Source organism: Plecotus auritus (assembly GCF_963455305.1).
Source record: "Plecotus auritus genome assembly, chromosome: 7".
Classification (NCBI taxonomy): Eukaryota; Metazoa; Chordata; class Mammalia; order Chiroptera; family Vespertilionidae; genus Plecotus; species Plecotus auritus.
The window spans coordinates 37,465,521-37,481,812 of record NC_137774.1 but is presented as its reverse complement, the minus strand read 5'-3'; the positions used below and the strand labels follow the sequence as shown (position 1 = coordinate 37,481,812).

The 16,292-nt window shown below is 38.4% G+C and overlaps 1 protein-coding gene across 4 annotated transcripts in view; it reads right to left on the bottom strand.

Moving 5' to 3' along the window:
* Positions 1 to 16,292, bottom strand: part of PAFAH1B1 (platelet activating factor acetylhydrolase 1b regulatory subunit 1) — a 133,471-nt gene that overhangs the window by 39,593 nt on the left and 77,586 nt on the right. For all 4 annotated transcript variants that reach the window (XM_080681788.1, XM_080681787.1, XM_080681785.1 and 1 more), the window contains one exon: positions 994 to 1,216. In XM_080681788.1, the coding sequence (XP_080537914.1) occupies positions 994 to 1,025 (32 nt within the window). In that variant the 5' untranslated portion in view covers positions 1,026 to 1,216. The remainder of the gene's footprint in view (positions 1 to 993; positions 1,217 to 16,292) is intronic.

Below are 16,292 nucleotides of genomic sequence, written 5' to 3'. Positions count from 1 at the left end.
CTAGAGAGGATTAAAATATTGCCATAAAGGACATTATTGGGTCAACTGACAAAATTCAAGTATGGAAGAGAGATTAAATAAAAGTATTGTTTCAAAGTTTTAAATTTACTGAAATTGCTAACTGTACTTGGTTTTATACAAGAATATCCTTATTCTTAGGAACTGTGTACTAAAGTATCTCAGAGAAAGGACCTTGATGTATGCAACTTACTCTCTCTACACACACACACCCCCCCCCACACACAACACCCCCCTCCCACACACACACAGAGCTACAGAGTGCAAATGATACAAAATGTTACCAATAGGCGAATTTGGATAAAATGTACATAAATATTCTTTGTACTAATCTTGCTAATCTATAAATTTGAAATTATTCCCAATTATATAGTTTTTTTAAAAGCCACAGGAAATTTTAAAAGCTTAGAACACAAAACTAAATATTTTTCACTATATTCTTCACGTACAAAAATAGAATGCTAGAAAATCCTATATAGCAATGATCAAATCGTTTTCATGTCTATCTAGTTAATGCACTTGCATTAACTATCATGTTAGCCACCTCATAAAGTTCAAATCCTGTAAGAGTCAAAGGATGATAAAAAATACAGTAAGGCAAAGGAAAGGCCTTAGCAGTAACAACAACAAAAAAGCTTTTATTTTTCTAATACATGGTTCAAGACAAAATAATTTAGAAGTGTTTTGAAGCACCTATCTTCCAAATGAACATAATAATATATTTAAGACAAACTTGAGATAAAACTTATCCCAACTAACTTGATTTGCTTTAAATTTATACACAATAAGGTCACAAGATAAATAGTGCTGTCAAAGTAAGCCCCAGTTTTAAAATCAGACCTACATGCCCACATCAATATTTAAACACTCCTAACAATAGTTTTAATATGAAAGTAGATCTCCTAAAGCTGTATTTTAATTTACTACTTTGTCCTTTATGAGAGAATATTTTCACACACACACATAGAAACTTACAGTTCATCTCGTTGTCTTTGGGACAGCACCATTTTGGCTGTAATGTCAAGCTTATTTGATATAGTGGTATGTCCCCTTCCTTTGGGAAATCAAAAGGCTTTGCAATCCCTGGATTTGTAATTAAATATTCCACTAAGTGACTTCCACGCAGGGGAAGATGATTCTTTTATAAGTGAATTCAACCAGTAACCAGGAGATATTCAGCAAGTTAGATTCATTCCACCTAAGGAAAAAGAGAAAAAAGATTATTTCTTTCATTTAGAATTTAAATTACTTCTAAATTATTACTTGCAATACAACACACTTTCAAAGATGAGGTTTATTGTGATGCTAATATGAATTTTAGGTGATATTTTCAACCTACTATGAAAATGCCAAAAATATAAAATATTTTATGCATTTTAAATTATCTAATAGTTTTCAGCACTATTTTTATTTATTATTTACTTTTTTGTTAATCCTCACTCGAGGATAATTTTCCATTGATTTTTAGAGAGAACAGAAAGGAGGGCGAGAGACAGAAAGAGAGAAACACTGATGTGAGAGAGATATGTCGATTGGCTGCCTTCTGCACTCACCCCCAGGGCCAGGGATCAAACTTGCAACCAGGCACATGCCCTTGGCCGGAATTTAATCCAGGACCCTTCAGTCCGCAGGCCCACACTCTATTCACTGAGCCAAACTGGCTAGGGAAGCACTATTTTTAAATTTACCTAGTCCCTACCAGTCACCCACCGGATTTTGATACTAATTTTATTAAATTTCAAATATTAACATGTAACTTCTCTGCCTGGCGTTAAGTGTCAACCTCTGGGCCATGGTTCGATTCCTAGCCGGTCAGGGCACATGCCCAGTATGCAGGTTCAATCATCTGTAGGGGGTGTACAGGAAGCAGCCAATCAATGATTCTCTTATCACTGATGTTTCTCTCTCTCTCTTCCTCTCCCTGACTCTCTGAAATCAATAAAAATATATTATTAAGAAAAACAAAACGTGTAAGTTCTCTAGAAGACTATAATTTTAATTTTCACTTAAAGTAAAATAATAAAGGATGTGGTACATATATAAAACGGAATACTACTCAGCCATAAGAAAGGATGAAATAGTGCCATTTGTAACAACATGGATGGACCTTGAGAACATTATGCTAAGGGAAATAAGTCAGTCAGAAAAGGCTAAGAACCATATGATTTCACTTCACCTAAGTGACTATTTGGTAGCTATGATGCACACTGACTACCAGGGGGCAGATGTTCAACGCACAGGCATGGAAACATGCCTGCGCCCTCTCGCAATCGGGGACCCCTCAGGGGATGTTGGACTGCCGGATTCGGCCTGATCCCCACAGGCCAGGCCAAGGGACCCCACCAGTGCACGAATCCATGCACCAGGCCTCTAGTGTGGGATATAAAACTGAAACTCGTGAACACAAACAGCACTGTAGTGGTTGCCAGAGGGAAGGGGTTGGGGGGTCAAGGGGGATGGTGACAAGAGATGTGACTTTGGGTGGTGGGCACATGGTGCAATATACAGATCTTGTAACATAGAAACCCACACCTTAAACCTATATGTTCATATTGACCAATGTCACTGCAATAAATTTAATTTTTAAAAAAGACCAAAAAAATTAAGATTCTAATTTACAAAAAAGCTATAATCTGAAAAAGGTATGACAGATAATTTCATCAAGTGTTAAAAGGTACCAACCTGAAGTAACCTACAAGATTAAATATTAGTCACCAATAATCTTAGAATAGCTAATATTTAAATGTAAATAAACTATTTAGTAATCTAACGCCCTGTTAACTAATACATATAATTAAGAAATAAGTTTAATATTATTTTTATTGTGTCCTTTAGAAGCATGTTTTAAAAATAAAAAGAAAATAAAAAACTGAATGAACTACCTAAGATTTTATGTACTGACAGTAATCTAATTCTCTAACCTAATTTTTAGATATTACTTAGTATTTCAGAGCCCTTTCTTTATACTTAAAACGCTATAAAATCAATGTATTGTGCTTAGTTTAATTAGAGTAAATGTAGGTAAAAGTAAGAAAAATCAAGCTTTTTTAAAGAATTATTCTTCAAATCTCCCAATTTACAAAAAAAAATAGTTTGTCTTATCATGTACAAAAATAACTGGGTAGAATTTTTATTGTATTTAGGAAATATATCTGAGGCAATCTTACTTAAAATCCAGAGAACTGGTATATACAAAATTCAATTGGAAGAGACACTTTAAAGAAATAGAAAATCATCCTCTAAATGAAATTAAATTAACATCTAATAGAGGTTCTCTGGTTCCATCAATATATCAAGAGACAAAACATGGACAGAGGAGACAAAGAGCACTTCTTTACTACATTTTTCAAGCCTTAGCAGGCACTATTCCAGGCACCGAGGATACGGTGGTATATAAGCTAGTCCAGGAAAAATGAGCAAACCCAGGTTTTAAATACGAGTCCTGAATCACAAAGTGATCACTCAGATATTCCCAATGGCAGCTTCCATTTAAATGGAGATCCTTCTCCATTGAGCAATTCTAGTAAATATAATCAGGGATTTTATTGTCTTTAGTGATTCTTCCGACCTGAAGGCCAGCTAGCTCAAAATGATAGCTAAAAACCATCATTACCACTACTAGTATGTCTAAATCACCAATAAATTAGTAATAAATTAGGGGATTGAGAACCAAACACAATGGACAACCCAGAAAACCATCCCTCTTTGTTATTTAACAATTCCTAGTTATTTAAGCCTCACTTTTCTAATCCTTAATTGTCACCAAGTTAAAGCATCTAGGGTCTCATACACTCTGACAAAGGTCACAATAGGGTAAGAATAATTTGATGGTGGTGATTATTTGAACTGTCTACAGGTTTCTATTAACTGGGACAGTGATAATACACTGACAGAGAATTAATATAAATCAAAGTGAAAAAAGGAACATGCAAAAATCCACTATGTATGTACATTACATGGTCTAATTTAATTATGGAGAGACTGCTTCTCACCAATAAAGCAAATCAATGTACAAAATTAGCAGTACCAGAATACAGGGGTGATCTAATAACAATAAAAACAAGATATAAACAAATCACTGAATGTATACTGATGTACTATTGCATAAGTTAAAAAATTTTAAGTTTTTTTTCAAATTGATTTCAGAGAGGAAGGGAGAGGGAAAGAGAAACATCAATGATGAGAGAGAATCACTGATGAGCTGTCTCCTGCATGCCCCACATTAGGAATTGAGCCCACAACCCGGGCATATGGCCTGACCAGAATCGCACCATGACCTGCTAGTTCATAGGTCGATTCTCAACCACTGCATAAGTTAATTTATTAATTCAGCAAACATTTATAAAACAGGTACTATGTATGTGCCAGGCACCAGGTTAAATGAGGGGGGAAACTTGGTCTTTACACTCAAGAAGTTAGGGAAGCCGCTCATTGCCTTCACTAGCAGAGGTGTGGACAAGGAACACTGAAGGCTGGTTAACCTTGAAGGTTCTGAAAGGTCAGAGCCAACCACCCACTGTTTAGTTGAGACAATGGTAGCTAAAGCAACTTCCACCTTTTAGTTTTATGTAAATCCTTACTGATGGGCTGTCATTGGAATTGCCTGCCTAAGGGCTATGGGTGTATCCCAAAACCTGAATAAAAGGGATGCTAGGCCGGAGCAAAGCAGAGTCCTTCCTCTTGAGCTGGGCTCCCGCCTGGCCCCCAATATTTCCAAATTAATATTTTCTAGTCTCTTTCATTTGCGTGCGTCCTCCTCCAGAGCCCGAACCCTGAACCTGAACCCTGAACAACGTGGGACATGGGGGGAACACTGGCAGTCTACTGGAAGAGTAATCCAAGAACGAGTAATTGAAACAGTGTGAAAAGTGTGACAAGTGTTACCACACAGGGGGTGATGACTCAGGATGAAACTGAGCAGGTTAGCAGGGGCTTGATCACAAAACAAGCTTAGGTCTTTACAATTTGTCCTAGGAGCAATGGGGAGTCTTTAGATGAAATCGTTCTCACTTTTATAATGAAGAATGGACCAGAGAGACTGGAAAGGAAGAGACCAGATAAGAGGCTTGCAGTAATGAAGATGACAGATGACAGGAATTCACACTAGAATAGCAGCAATATATGGAGAATTAGATGAATTTAAGTTACTTACCAGGGAAATCTTACAAGGTTGGTGACTACATGTGGGCAAGAAAGTGAGAGAGAAAAGTCAGCAAGGAGTCTAAGGTAACTTCCAGAGATTCCTGGCTTAGAACTAAGTTGAACAAAAAAATGTATGAGGGGATGAGGAAAGTATGATTCATTCCATTTTAGATATGTTAACTCCAAGGTGCCTGTGAGATTTCTAGTAGGAAGTTGTACAAACAAGTCAGGTCTGAAGAGACCCAACTTATAGAAATTAAGGTTTAGTACTTATCGACTTAGAGATGAAATAATTGAAGCCATGACAATGGATGAGATTGTCCCATGGAGAATGTATACAGCAAGAGCAGCAGAGCCAGACAGAGCAACACCAACACTTAAAACACAACAACAAAAACCTCGAATTTACAACTGAGGCTAAGAGAAAGCAATTAAAGAGGTAAAAATAAAAACAGGAGAGACTATGTCCCAGAAGCCAAGAAAGTATTTCAAGAAGGAGAGACAAGCCCTGACCGGTTTGGCTCAGTGGATAGAGCGTCAGCCTGCGGACTCAAGGGTCCCAGGTTCGATTCTGGTCAAGGGCATGTACCTTGGTTGCGGGCACATCCCCAGTGGGGGGTGTGCAGGAAGCAGCTGATGGATGTTTCTCCCTCATCGATGTTTCTAACTCTCTCTCCCTCTCCCTTCCTCTCTGTAAAAAATCAATAAAATATATTTAAAAAAAAAAAAAGGAGACAATCCACAGTATCTTAAGTTATCCAACTATTAAGCAAAATGAGGTATGAAATGGGTCTGCTCCATTAAGTATAGAGATCACTGATAGCTTTGATGAGGATGGATTTAGCAAAATGGTAGGGACATGGTTTTAACATGGCAAAAACCATATTTAAGTGGGTTGACTAGTACAAAGAGAGGTATTAAAGATGATACCATAAATATCTCAGAAAGAGGTGGAAATGTAGAAAAGCCATTTTTCTGGTGGTGGTTATTGTTGTGTGTGTGGTTTTTTTTTTTCCCATTTCAACCAAGCAACATGCTTAAATGGTAATGGTAGAAAGAAAAAAAAAAGGACACAGGGAAAATGAAGAAAGGAATTAAGAATTTTAAAATCACCATTTTCTCACCCTAATCAACTAAAGGCAGACAACTAGACATGATTTATCTACCCTTTGATAAAATAACACTATACAACCTATAAAGTATTCTTGCCAGAAAATCAAATTTGAATCTGTTCAAATATCTGGCTTCAACTACCAATTTGAATGAAGTATAGAGGGCAGAAAAATATGTTAAGGACACCATGGGATATATCCAGCAATATCCAGACTGTGAAGAGCCCTATAAATTACCCAATTTCTTTAAATAAATTCCAAGAAAGAAGAAGGCAAACCTATATATTAAAAGAGAAGTGACATATCAAACAATTGCAATTTATAGATCTTATTTAGATCCGGATTCAAAAAATCACTTGTAAAATAATTATTTGTAAAATAAACAAACCAGTGAATAAACATTTGGGGAAATTTGAACACTGACCTGATATCTAATGATATTAAAGAATTGTGAACTTTTCAAGAGTATTAATAGTACTGTGGTTATTTTAAGTCTTTTAGAAATACACATAAAAAGTTTATCAGGCCCTCGCCGGCTTGGCTCGGTGGATAGAGCGTCGGCCTGCGGACTGAAGGGTCCCAGGTTTGATTCCGGCCAAGGGCACATGCCTGGGTTGCGGGCTTGATCCCCAGTGGGGGGCATAGAGGAGGCAGCCGATCCATGATTCTCTCTCATCCTTGATGTTTCTATCGCTCCTCCCTTCCTCTCTGAAATCAATAAAGAAATATATTTTTTTTAAAAAAAGTTTATCAGTTAAGCTGGCCGGCGTGGCTCAGTGGTTGAGCATTGACCTAATGAACCAGGAGGTCACAGTTAAGATTCCTGGGGTTGTGGGTTCGAACCACAGTGTGAGGCATGCAAAAGGCAGCTGATCAATGATCCTCTCTCATTACTGATGTTTCTATCTCTTCTCTAAAATCAATAAAAATTTATATTTTAAAAATTTATCAGTTAAATTATATGCCTGGAATTTGCTTCAAAAATTTGGGTGGAAAGAGTAGATGGTGGGAAATATATGAAATAAGATTGGCTTGGAGTTGATAATTATTGAAGCTGGGTAATGGGTACAAAGAGGGTTCATCACACTATTCTCTAATTTTGTTTATGGGTCTGGTATTTTCTATAATAAAGTCTATTTTTTTTTTTTTTTTTAAATCAGAGGGAGGCCCTGGCCGAGTAGCTCAGTTTAGTTAGGTGTATCCTCCTGATAAGCCAAGGTTGCAGGTTTGATCTCTAGTCAGGGTCCATATAAGAATCAACCAATGAATGCATAAATAAGTAGAACAACAAATAATCTCTCATATTCTCTCTCAAATCAATCAATACATTTTTATTTATTTATTTATTTTTTTAAATATATTTTATTGATTTTTTACAGAGAGGAAAGGAGAGGGATAGAGAGTTAGAAACATCGATGAGAGAGTAACATAGATCAGCTGCCTCCTGCACACCCCCTACTGGGGATGCGCCCGCAACCAAGGTACATGCCCTTGACCAGAATCGAACCTGGGACCCTTCAGTCCGCAGGCTGACGCTCTATCCACTGAGCCAAACCGGTTAGGGCAATACATTTTTTTTTTTAAATGAAACAAGGAGCTAAGGGAAGAGGAAGAGAAAGGAATACGATCCACATGTACAAGTCTTACACATAAAGATGGGTCACCTCTTCCACTGTGTTAGAAAGAAAAAAAGATGCAAATATGTGTGTTTTTAAGATTTTTAATTGATTTTTAGAGAAAGAGTAAGGGAGAGGGGAAAAAGAGAAACATTGACCAGCTGCCTCCTGCACCCCCTAACCAGGAATCAAGCCTGCAACCTAAACACATACCCTGACTGGGTATAGAACCGACAACCCTTCAGTGCATGGGATGACACCTGACCAAGCCACATTGGCTAGGGCACAAATATGTTTTTATATTTCGGGAAAATGGGAAGTCAGGTCATTTGCTGAGTAGGCAGGGTAAGGAAGAAGGCTTTAAGAGGCTTGAAATAGCTGCTATGGAGAGCAAAGAAATTCAACAGGAAGAACATTTTTTAGACGGGAAACTGAAATTTTAGTGGTACCAATGTACAAAGACATGTGGTTTTTCTTTACTAAGCAGACACAGAAAATATGCCTATTTAGAGATCTAGGGTTGGGCTGAGGATTTGTAAGGTATGTGTGAGGAATGCATAATCAGAGGTGAAATAATGGATCAAACAAAACCTAAACTGCATTGTGCAGAAAGTGAAAACAGGAAAGAAAAATAGAAGAGTAGAAGGATCAAAAAAGCAGGTCTCACCCGGCCAGTGTGGCTCAGTGGCTGATCATCAACCTATGAACTAGGAGGTAACAGTTTGATTCCTGGTCAGGACACATGCCCGGGTTGCTGGCTCTATCCCCAGTGTGGGGTGTGTGTGCAGGAGGCAGCCGATCAATGATTCCCTATCATCATTGATGTTTCTGTTTCTCTTTCCCTCCCCCTTCTCTGAAATCAATAAAAAATATATTTAAAAAAAGGAATAACACCTCTGAGAACATGTGTATTTTGTGCAAACTGGATTTACTAAAATAGTTTAAGATCGAAGTAACTATGGATCTTAACTAGACCTATCCGTTAAAACCACCTGATCCCCCCCACCCCTGACACCCTGACACACACACACACACACACACACACACACACACACACACACACACACACACACACACACAAACCACCCGAGGAACTTTCTGAATATAATCATGATGGGGCCTTACCCTCAGAGGTTCTGAGGAGGCATCTAAATTTTTAAAATTTCTCCAGGTGATTTTGATGCACGTGCTCAAATTATAGCTAGTCCTAAAGGGTCAAAAGCAATATTACAAAGGGACAGTGTCAGAAAGTATTAACTGGGATCCATAGACAAATATCAAATTGTGAGACCAAGGTACTAAGATTTCAATGGTAATTACAACTGTCACTCAAATTCAAAGAAATATTTACAACTCAGGTATATCTTAAAGAGATCTATTAACAGGAAAAAAAGGTCAAGCCAACATTATGATATAAATAAGCATTTATCATTATAGTTAAGCTTTTATTAACAGTTTTAATCCTTCAAAAAAATAGTTGGCTTTCTCATTATATAATTATCTAATCTTCCTGGTATATACTAATAAAGATGCATTCTTTTACATGTATTTACATGTAATATTAACTTTGTTGCTTTTATCTTCTCCCCTTTGTATCTAGGCCAGGGGTCAACAAACTTTCTATAAAAAGCTAGACAGTAAATATTCCCGGTTTTGACAACCTTACAATTTCTGTAGCAAGAAAACAACAATAAACAATATGTAAAGTAACAGGTGTGTCTCTGTACCAATAAAACTTTATGCACACTAAAATTTGAATTTCATATTTTTTTTAATCCTCACCCAAGGTTATGTTTTTTCCATTGATTCTAGAGAGAAGGGAGAGGGAGAGAGAAAGAAACATGTGAGAGAGATACAGCAATTAGTTGCCTCCCGTAAGCACCTGGACCAGAGATAGAACCTACAACCGGAGTATATGCCTTGACCAGAGAATGGAACCGAGGACCCACCAGTGCACCACAGGATGATGCTTCTAACCACTAACCCCACCAGCCAGGGCCAAATTTCATATCATTTTTAGAAATTAGTAAGTTACAATTTTAACTTTACAAACTATTTTACAAAATAAATTTTATAAAAATCTTATAAAGTAAAATTGTACAAAAAATTTTTTTTGCTTTTTTTCAACCACTAAAATTGTAAAAAAAATCATTCTTAGCTCACAGGCTGTACAAAAACAAGTAGCAGGCAGGATCTGGCTTGCCAGCCATAGTTTGCAAAACCCCTAAACTAGACAAAAAAGATAATAGTAATATTTATTTCACAGTTTGCCAGGCAGATTAAATGAGTTGGCCCATGTACTTAGAAGAGTGCCTGGTACATAGTACTATCTGATTTTATGCATATACATCACTCTTAGTTTCTGTCTCATCCATTTTATTTAATACTAGAGGCCCGATGCATGAATTCTTGCACCAGTGGGGTCCCTTGGCCTGGCCTGCAGGATCGGGCCGGAACTGGCTCTACGACATCCCCAGAGGGGTCCCGGATTGCGAGAGGGTGCAGGCCAGGCCGAGAAACCGCACCGGTGCACAATCAGGACCAGGGAGGGACTGCGGGAGGGCTCCAGGGCATGACCTGCCCATCTTGCTCAGTCCAAGCTAACCTACCAGTCAGAGCATCTGCCTCCTGGTGGACAGTGCACGTCTTAGCAAGCAGTTGAGCAGCCTTAGCATATCATTAGCATATTACGCTTTGATTGAACAGACAACCTGACAACTGAACACTTAGCATATTAGGCTTTTATTATATAGGATTCCTTCATGTGTTAGCCTAACACATTGAAATGTTTTGCCTAAAATTTGATTGTTATAAGAAGAAAAGATATGTCATTGTTGTGGCAGAAAAAGTATGCAATTATGATTCATTAGCTTTTCCTAGAAACTAAATTTCTAGCTCTCTCAAAAATTCAAAGTAGCCCTAGCCTGGTTGGAGCATCGTTCTGTACACTAAAAGGTTGCAGGTCCAATTCTGGATCATGGCACATACCTAGGTTGTGGGTTTGATCCCTAGTCAGGATCCATACGGGAGGCAACCAAGTAATGTTTCTCTCTCTTTCTCTGCCCCCCCCCCACTCTAAAAATCAATAAAAACATATTCTTGGGTGAGGATTAAAAACAAAAAAGGTAAAAGTAATTATATTCACCTGTAATGTACCATAGCATTAGTACTGTTAACCTGAACCTTGGGCATTAAAATAACAAACAAAAACACTTACTTACTAAGACCTTAGAGGCAGACATAAAGATTCCTAATTTTCAACACACGAATGCAACTGCTTTTAGGAAGGATTTGTCTATAAATGCATCATTACATTATAACCAAGACAACTCACAAATTCAGATTTAGAGTACCTTTTCCTTTAGGTAACTAGTCAATTTAATTAGTGAAAGTAAGTAGAGACCCTCACCCAGCCTGGCCCAGCCTAATACTAAAGTGAGAGTCAAAGAATGTTAAGGAAAAGCTACACCGAATGCCGGGGAGGCCATTTATCTCCAGATATAATGAAGTAGCATTCCACATGCCGAAGTCTTCATTACTAAAATGTTTTACTTTGGTATACATATCCCTCATCCATATACTACATGTACCGGTTAATAATGCGGATTTTTTTCAATAGATGGGAGTTACACATATGTTGATATATATGCAATTTGATATGTATGCTATTCTGTTGTATTGACAACAAGCTTCAAAACTTCACATATCAAATTTGCTGAAAGTGTTAACATCATAGATATTTTTACACTTAAAAATGTCGAATTTTGTGCCAAAAAAGAGCATTTGCGGGAAGTTATAATTCATTACTTTATTTTGAAGAAAAGTGTTGCTGAATACTTTGGGAAGCTTATGGTGAACATACTCCATCTCAAGATACTTGTGAACGCTGTTTAAATGCTTTAAAAGAGATGATTTTGATGTGAAAGACAAAGACATCCAGGTCAATCGAAAAAGTTTGAAGACCAACAATTACAAGTATTGGATGAAGATGCGTGTCAAACTCAAAAACAACTTGCAGAAAGATTAAACATTGCTCAGCAAACAATTTCCGATCATTTACAAGCAATGGGAAAGATTTTAAAGGAAGGAAAATGGGTGCCACATCAACTGAAGGTAAGACAAATAGAAAACCTAAGTCATCAGTAAAATGTTGCTTCAACGGCACGAAAACCTTTTTTGCGTCGAATTGTGACTGGTGATGAAAACTGGATTTATTTTGAGAATCCCAAATGCACAAAATCATGGATTGATCCAGGTCAACCATCAACATCGACTGCAAGGCCAAATCGCTTCGGAAAGAAGACAATGCTCTGCGTTTGGTGGGATCAGGAAGGTGTGATGTATTATGAGCTTCTAAAACCAGGTGAAACCGTTAATACTGATCGCTACCGACAACAAATAATCAATTTGAACCATACGTTGATTGTGAAACGACCAGAATGGGCCAGAAGACATGGCAAAATAAATTTGCTTCATGATGACATACCATCACACACTTCAAAACCAGTTAAAGACACGTTAAAAGATCTTGCCTGGGAAGTATTAGCCCACCCGCTGTATTTACCAGACCTTGCTCCTTCAGATTACCACTTGTTCCGATTGGTGGCACACGCACTTTCTGAGCAACACTTCAAAACATACGAAGAAGTGGAAAATTGGGTCTCTGAATGGTTTGCCTCAAAACAAGTAAAGCTCTATTGGGACGGTTTCCACAAATTACCTGAAAGATGGGGAAATGTGTAGCTAGCGATGGACATTACTTTGAATAAAGCACTTTTGATGTTTCTTGTGAAATTATCGTGTTTTCTTTTATTACAAAATCGGCCATTATTAACCGGTACACCTCGTATCTTTCAATTTTCCATCCCCCTTTAAGATTCAGCCTGAAGGAGGCCTATCACCACCCTGTGAAGCCCTCCTTGGCCAGCCCATTCCCCCCCTTGGCAGAGGTAGGCGTCCTCTTCTTTAGTCTCACTGTGTCATCCTATATAATAAAGGCCTAATATGCAAATTGTCCCCTCTACCAAGAGTCCTGCTGGGAGTTTGACCACTTGCTATAATGTGTGCTGACCACCAGGGGGCAGCGTGAAACATGGCGGGCGTTGGCCATGTTGCGCTGGCAGCAGGTGGCAGTGGAGGCACTGCAGGCCCCAATGGGCCCGACAAGAGTGGGACTGGGGTGGGATGGTGGAGCAGGTGAGTGGGTGGCACCAGGCTAAGGCAGGTGTGAGCTACTGGTCACCTGGTGGGGGCTGATCGCCCCACTGATCCATTCGCCCCACTGCCACTGAGCTCCCAAGCGCTGAGGGAGCCAGGCGGGGGCCCAATGCCCCACTGATCCGATTGCAGGGTGACCAGCAGTGGCGGTGGGGGGGCGGGGCTGCTGCCCTGCTCTCTCAGTGCCTGGGAGCTGGACAGTGGTGGGGCGATCAGCGGGGCTATTGGGCCCCCGCAGGCGGTGGCCAGTGGCAGCGGCGGGGGACAGGTGGCCGGGGGAAGGGAGGGAGTACCTGGCTGGTACCCGGCAGCCGCTAGGGACTCTACCAGTGCACGAATTTCGTGCACTGGGCCTCTAGTGTCCATATAATCCTAATAGGTACGTTTACTGAATGCCATTACATCCTAAGTCCCTCTTCTACAATGTTCAATTCTTCCAACACCCAGCAAAGAAACTAATATCCTCATTTAACAGATGAGGAAACAAGTTCACTAAGGTTAGGTCATGTATCCAAGGTCAAATAGCTAGGTAGTAGCAGGGCCCAGATTCAAACCAGGTTTGGTTTTTGCTCCCACATCAATGGTTTCAAACAGCAGGAATGAGAACAGAAAGGAGGCCAAACAGGCAGGACTCCCTTTTTATCTGTTTATGTATTGGGTTTCTGTGCACAAGTTTTTGAGTAAAAGTTTACAGTGCTAAGATAAATTTGGAAAATCATGATTCTATCCTGTGTTGCCTCCCACATTCTTTGTAACTAAATACGTGCTATCCCTAGTACCAGACTGACCTCCTTAGGAGCAAACACTGAACTGAATTTGTCGTTCTGGAACTCAATAAATGTTTGTAAGGAATCAAACTTTGAAAGCAAGACTTTCCAAATAATTATATTTTCACAATTATAAAGAATTAATAAATAACTTATAAGGGCATAGCAATTTCTAGTTAATAAATTCTTTCATATATATTATCTTAAAAAGAGAAACCAAGCTAAACTTTTTAAAAAAATATATTTTATTGATTATTTTTACAGAGAGGAAGGGAGAGGGATAGAGAGGTAGAAACATCGATGAGAATCATCGATCAGCTGCCTCCTGCACACCTCCCACTGGGGATGTGCCCGCAACCAAGTTACATGCCCTTGACTGGAATCGAAACTGGGACCTTTCAGTCTGCAGGCCGACGCTCTAGCCACTGAGTCAAACCGGTTAGGGCCCAAGCTAAACTTTTAAAAATGTTTTCCGAAAATGGTACATTTAGTCAACACAAAGCTTGATTTTAATAAAATATTATCCAACAATGACATACAGTATTGGCAAAAGAAATTAACAATGTTTTATTTTCTTGTTTTAACTGCCATACTGAAATACTATTAGGGTTAAACCATATATAACTGCCAATAATGGTAACTGCACAGGTTCAACCTCATACTTATCAATGGTATTTAAACAGCATTAGCAAAGTTCTCAGCAGCTAGCATAAAGAGCAGAACTGGGATTTATTTACATAGTTTTGACAAAAAAAATTAAGCAGAGTAACTCCCTCCTATGATTTCATACTCTTTGTACGTACACATATTTAAAACTTCTCACACTACACTGTAATTATTTATCTGCCTGAATAGTGTCTCCTCAACAACCGTCCTCCAAAGCTACACATATTTATTCCTTGTTGTATTTCTACCAAATATCATGGTAATTAACACACAGTAGGTATCTAGTGTTTTTAAATGAATACAATAGGCATCATAGTAAAACTAAAAATTTACTGTGTTTTCAGAACTAAAGATGCAAAGTATCACTTCATTCTCCTCCTCTTTTAAATTAAAACAAAATCAAAATCTGAAATATGGGCAAACATCCAAGCCCAGCTGTATGAGGCTGGTTTTGATATAATTTTTTTCTTTTTAAAGAATGAACACCATCAGGCTGGTGTGGTTCAGTGGTTGAGTGTCGACCCATGAACCAGGAGGTCACAGTTCGATTCCCCGTCAGGGCACATGCCTGGATAGCGGGCTCCATCCCCAGTAGGGGGTATATAGGAGGCAGCCATCTGATGATTCTCATTACTGATGTTTTTATCTCTATCTCCCTCTCCCTTCCTCTCTCCGAAATAAAAACAAAACAAAAAAACAAACAAAAAAACCCACACAAATTGAACACCAATTAACATATCAGAGAAAGTAAGCCAATTTTTAAGTCCTGTAGAAAAATCAATTGGCTGTCTTAACTTGATACTGAAATTTAAAAAAAAATTTAAAAACTTTTAGCCTCCTTTAACATTGATATTGCCCTTCTGGTTTCTACCTACAAATGCTACATTTTCAAATGACAAACAAACACAGCTATAACAGCCCTTAGATCTGTTATTTATTTATTATTTTAATTTTTTTAGATTTGATTTTTTTTTTAAGTCAAACCAGGTCACACAAAAAAATCCATTGCCTTTAAACAACAAAAAGAAGCTTGCTAATATTTCCAAGCATACAAACAATAACAGAAGACATACTGTCCTATGGACATTTTTAAAGCATAAGGTATGGTGAATACTGATGCAGTTAGCCCAAAGGAATTACAAGGCAGAAATCACTATAATTCTTACAAAAGGGAACAATGTCCTAAAACTGGTTATTTCATGGTGATTTTAAAAAAATATTTTTTATTGATTTTGGAGAGGGAGAGGGAGAGATAGAAACATCAATGATGAGAGAGAATCATTGGTTGGCTGCCTTCTGCACACCCCCTACTGGGAATCGAGCCCCGCAACCCGGGCATGTGCCCTTGACCAGAATGGAACCCGGGACCCTTCAGCCCGTAGGCCAATGCTCTATCCACTGAGCCAAACCAGCTAGGGCTCATGGTGATTGTTTTGGAAACAATATATGAGATATTAAAGCATGGGGAGGCTGGAAATAGAAGATGACAGAGGCTTGGACTAGGATGGAAGCATTTAGAATGATTTTGTGGGGGAAAGCTTTATAGTCAAATAGCAATTATGCAAAAGTAGAATTTCTAAAATTTTATTGATTTTAAAGAGAGAGAAAGAGAGTTGGAGAGAAACATCAATTTGTGTTCCACTTATTTATGCATTCAATAGTTGCTTCTTGTTTATGTGTCCTGACCAGAGACTGAACCCACAACCTTGGTGTATAGGGACAGCACTCACCAACTCAGCCAAGGCTGAATTATT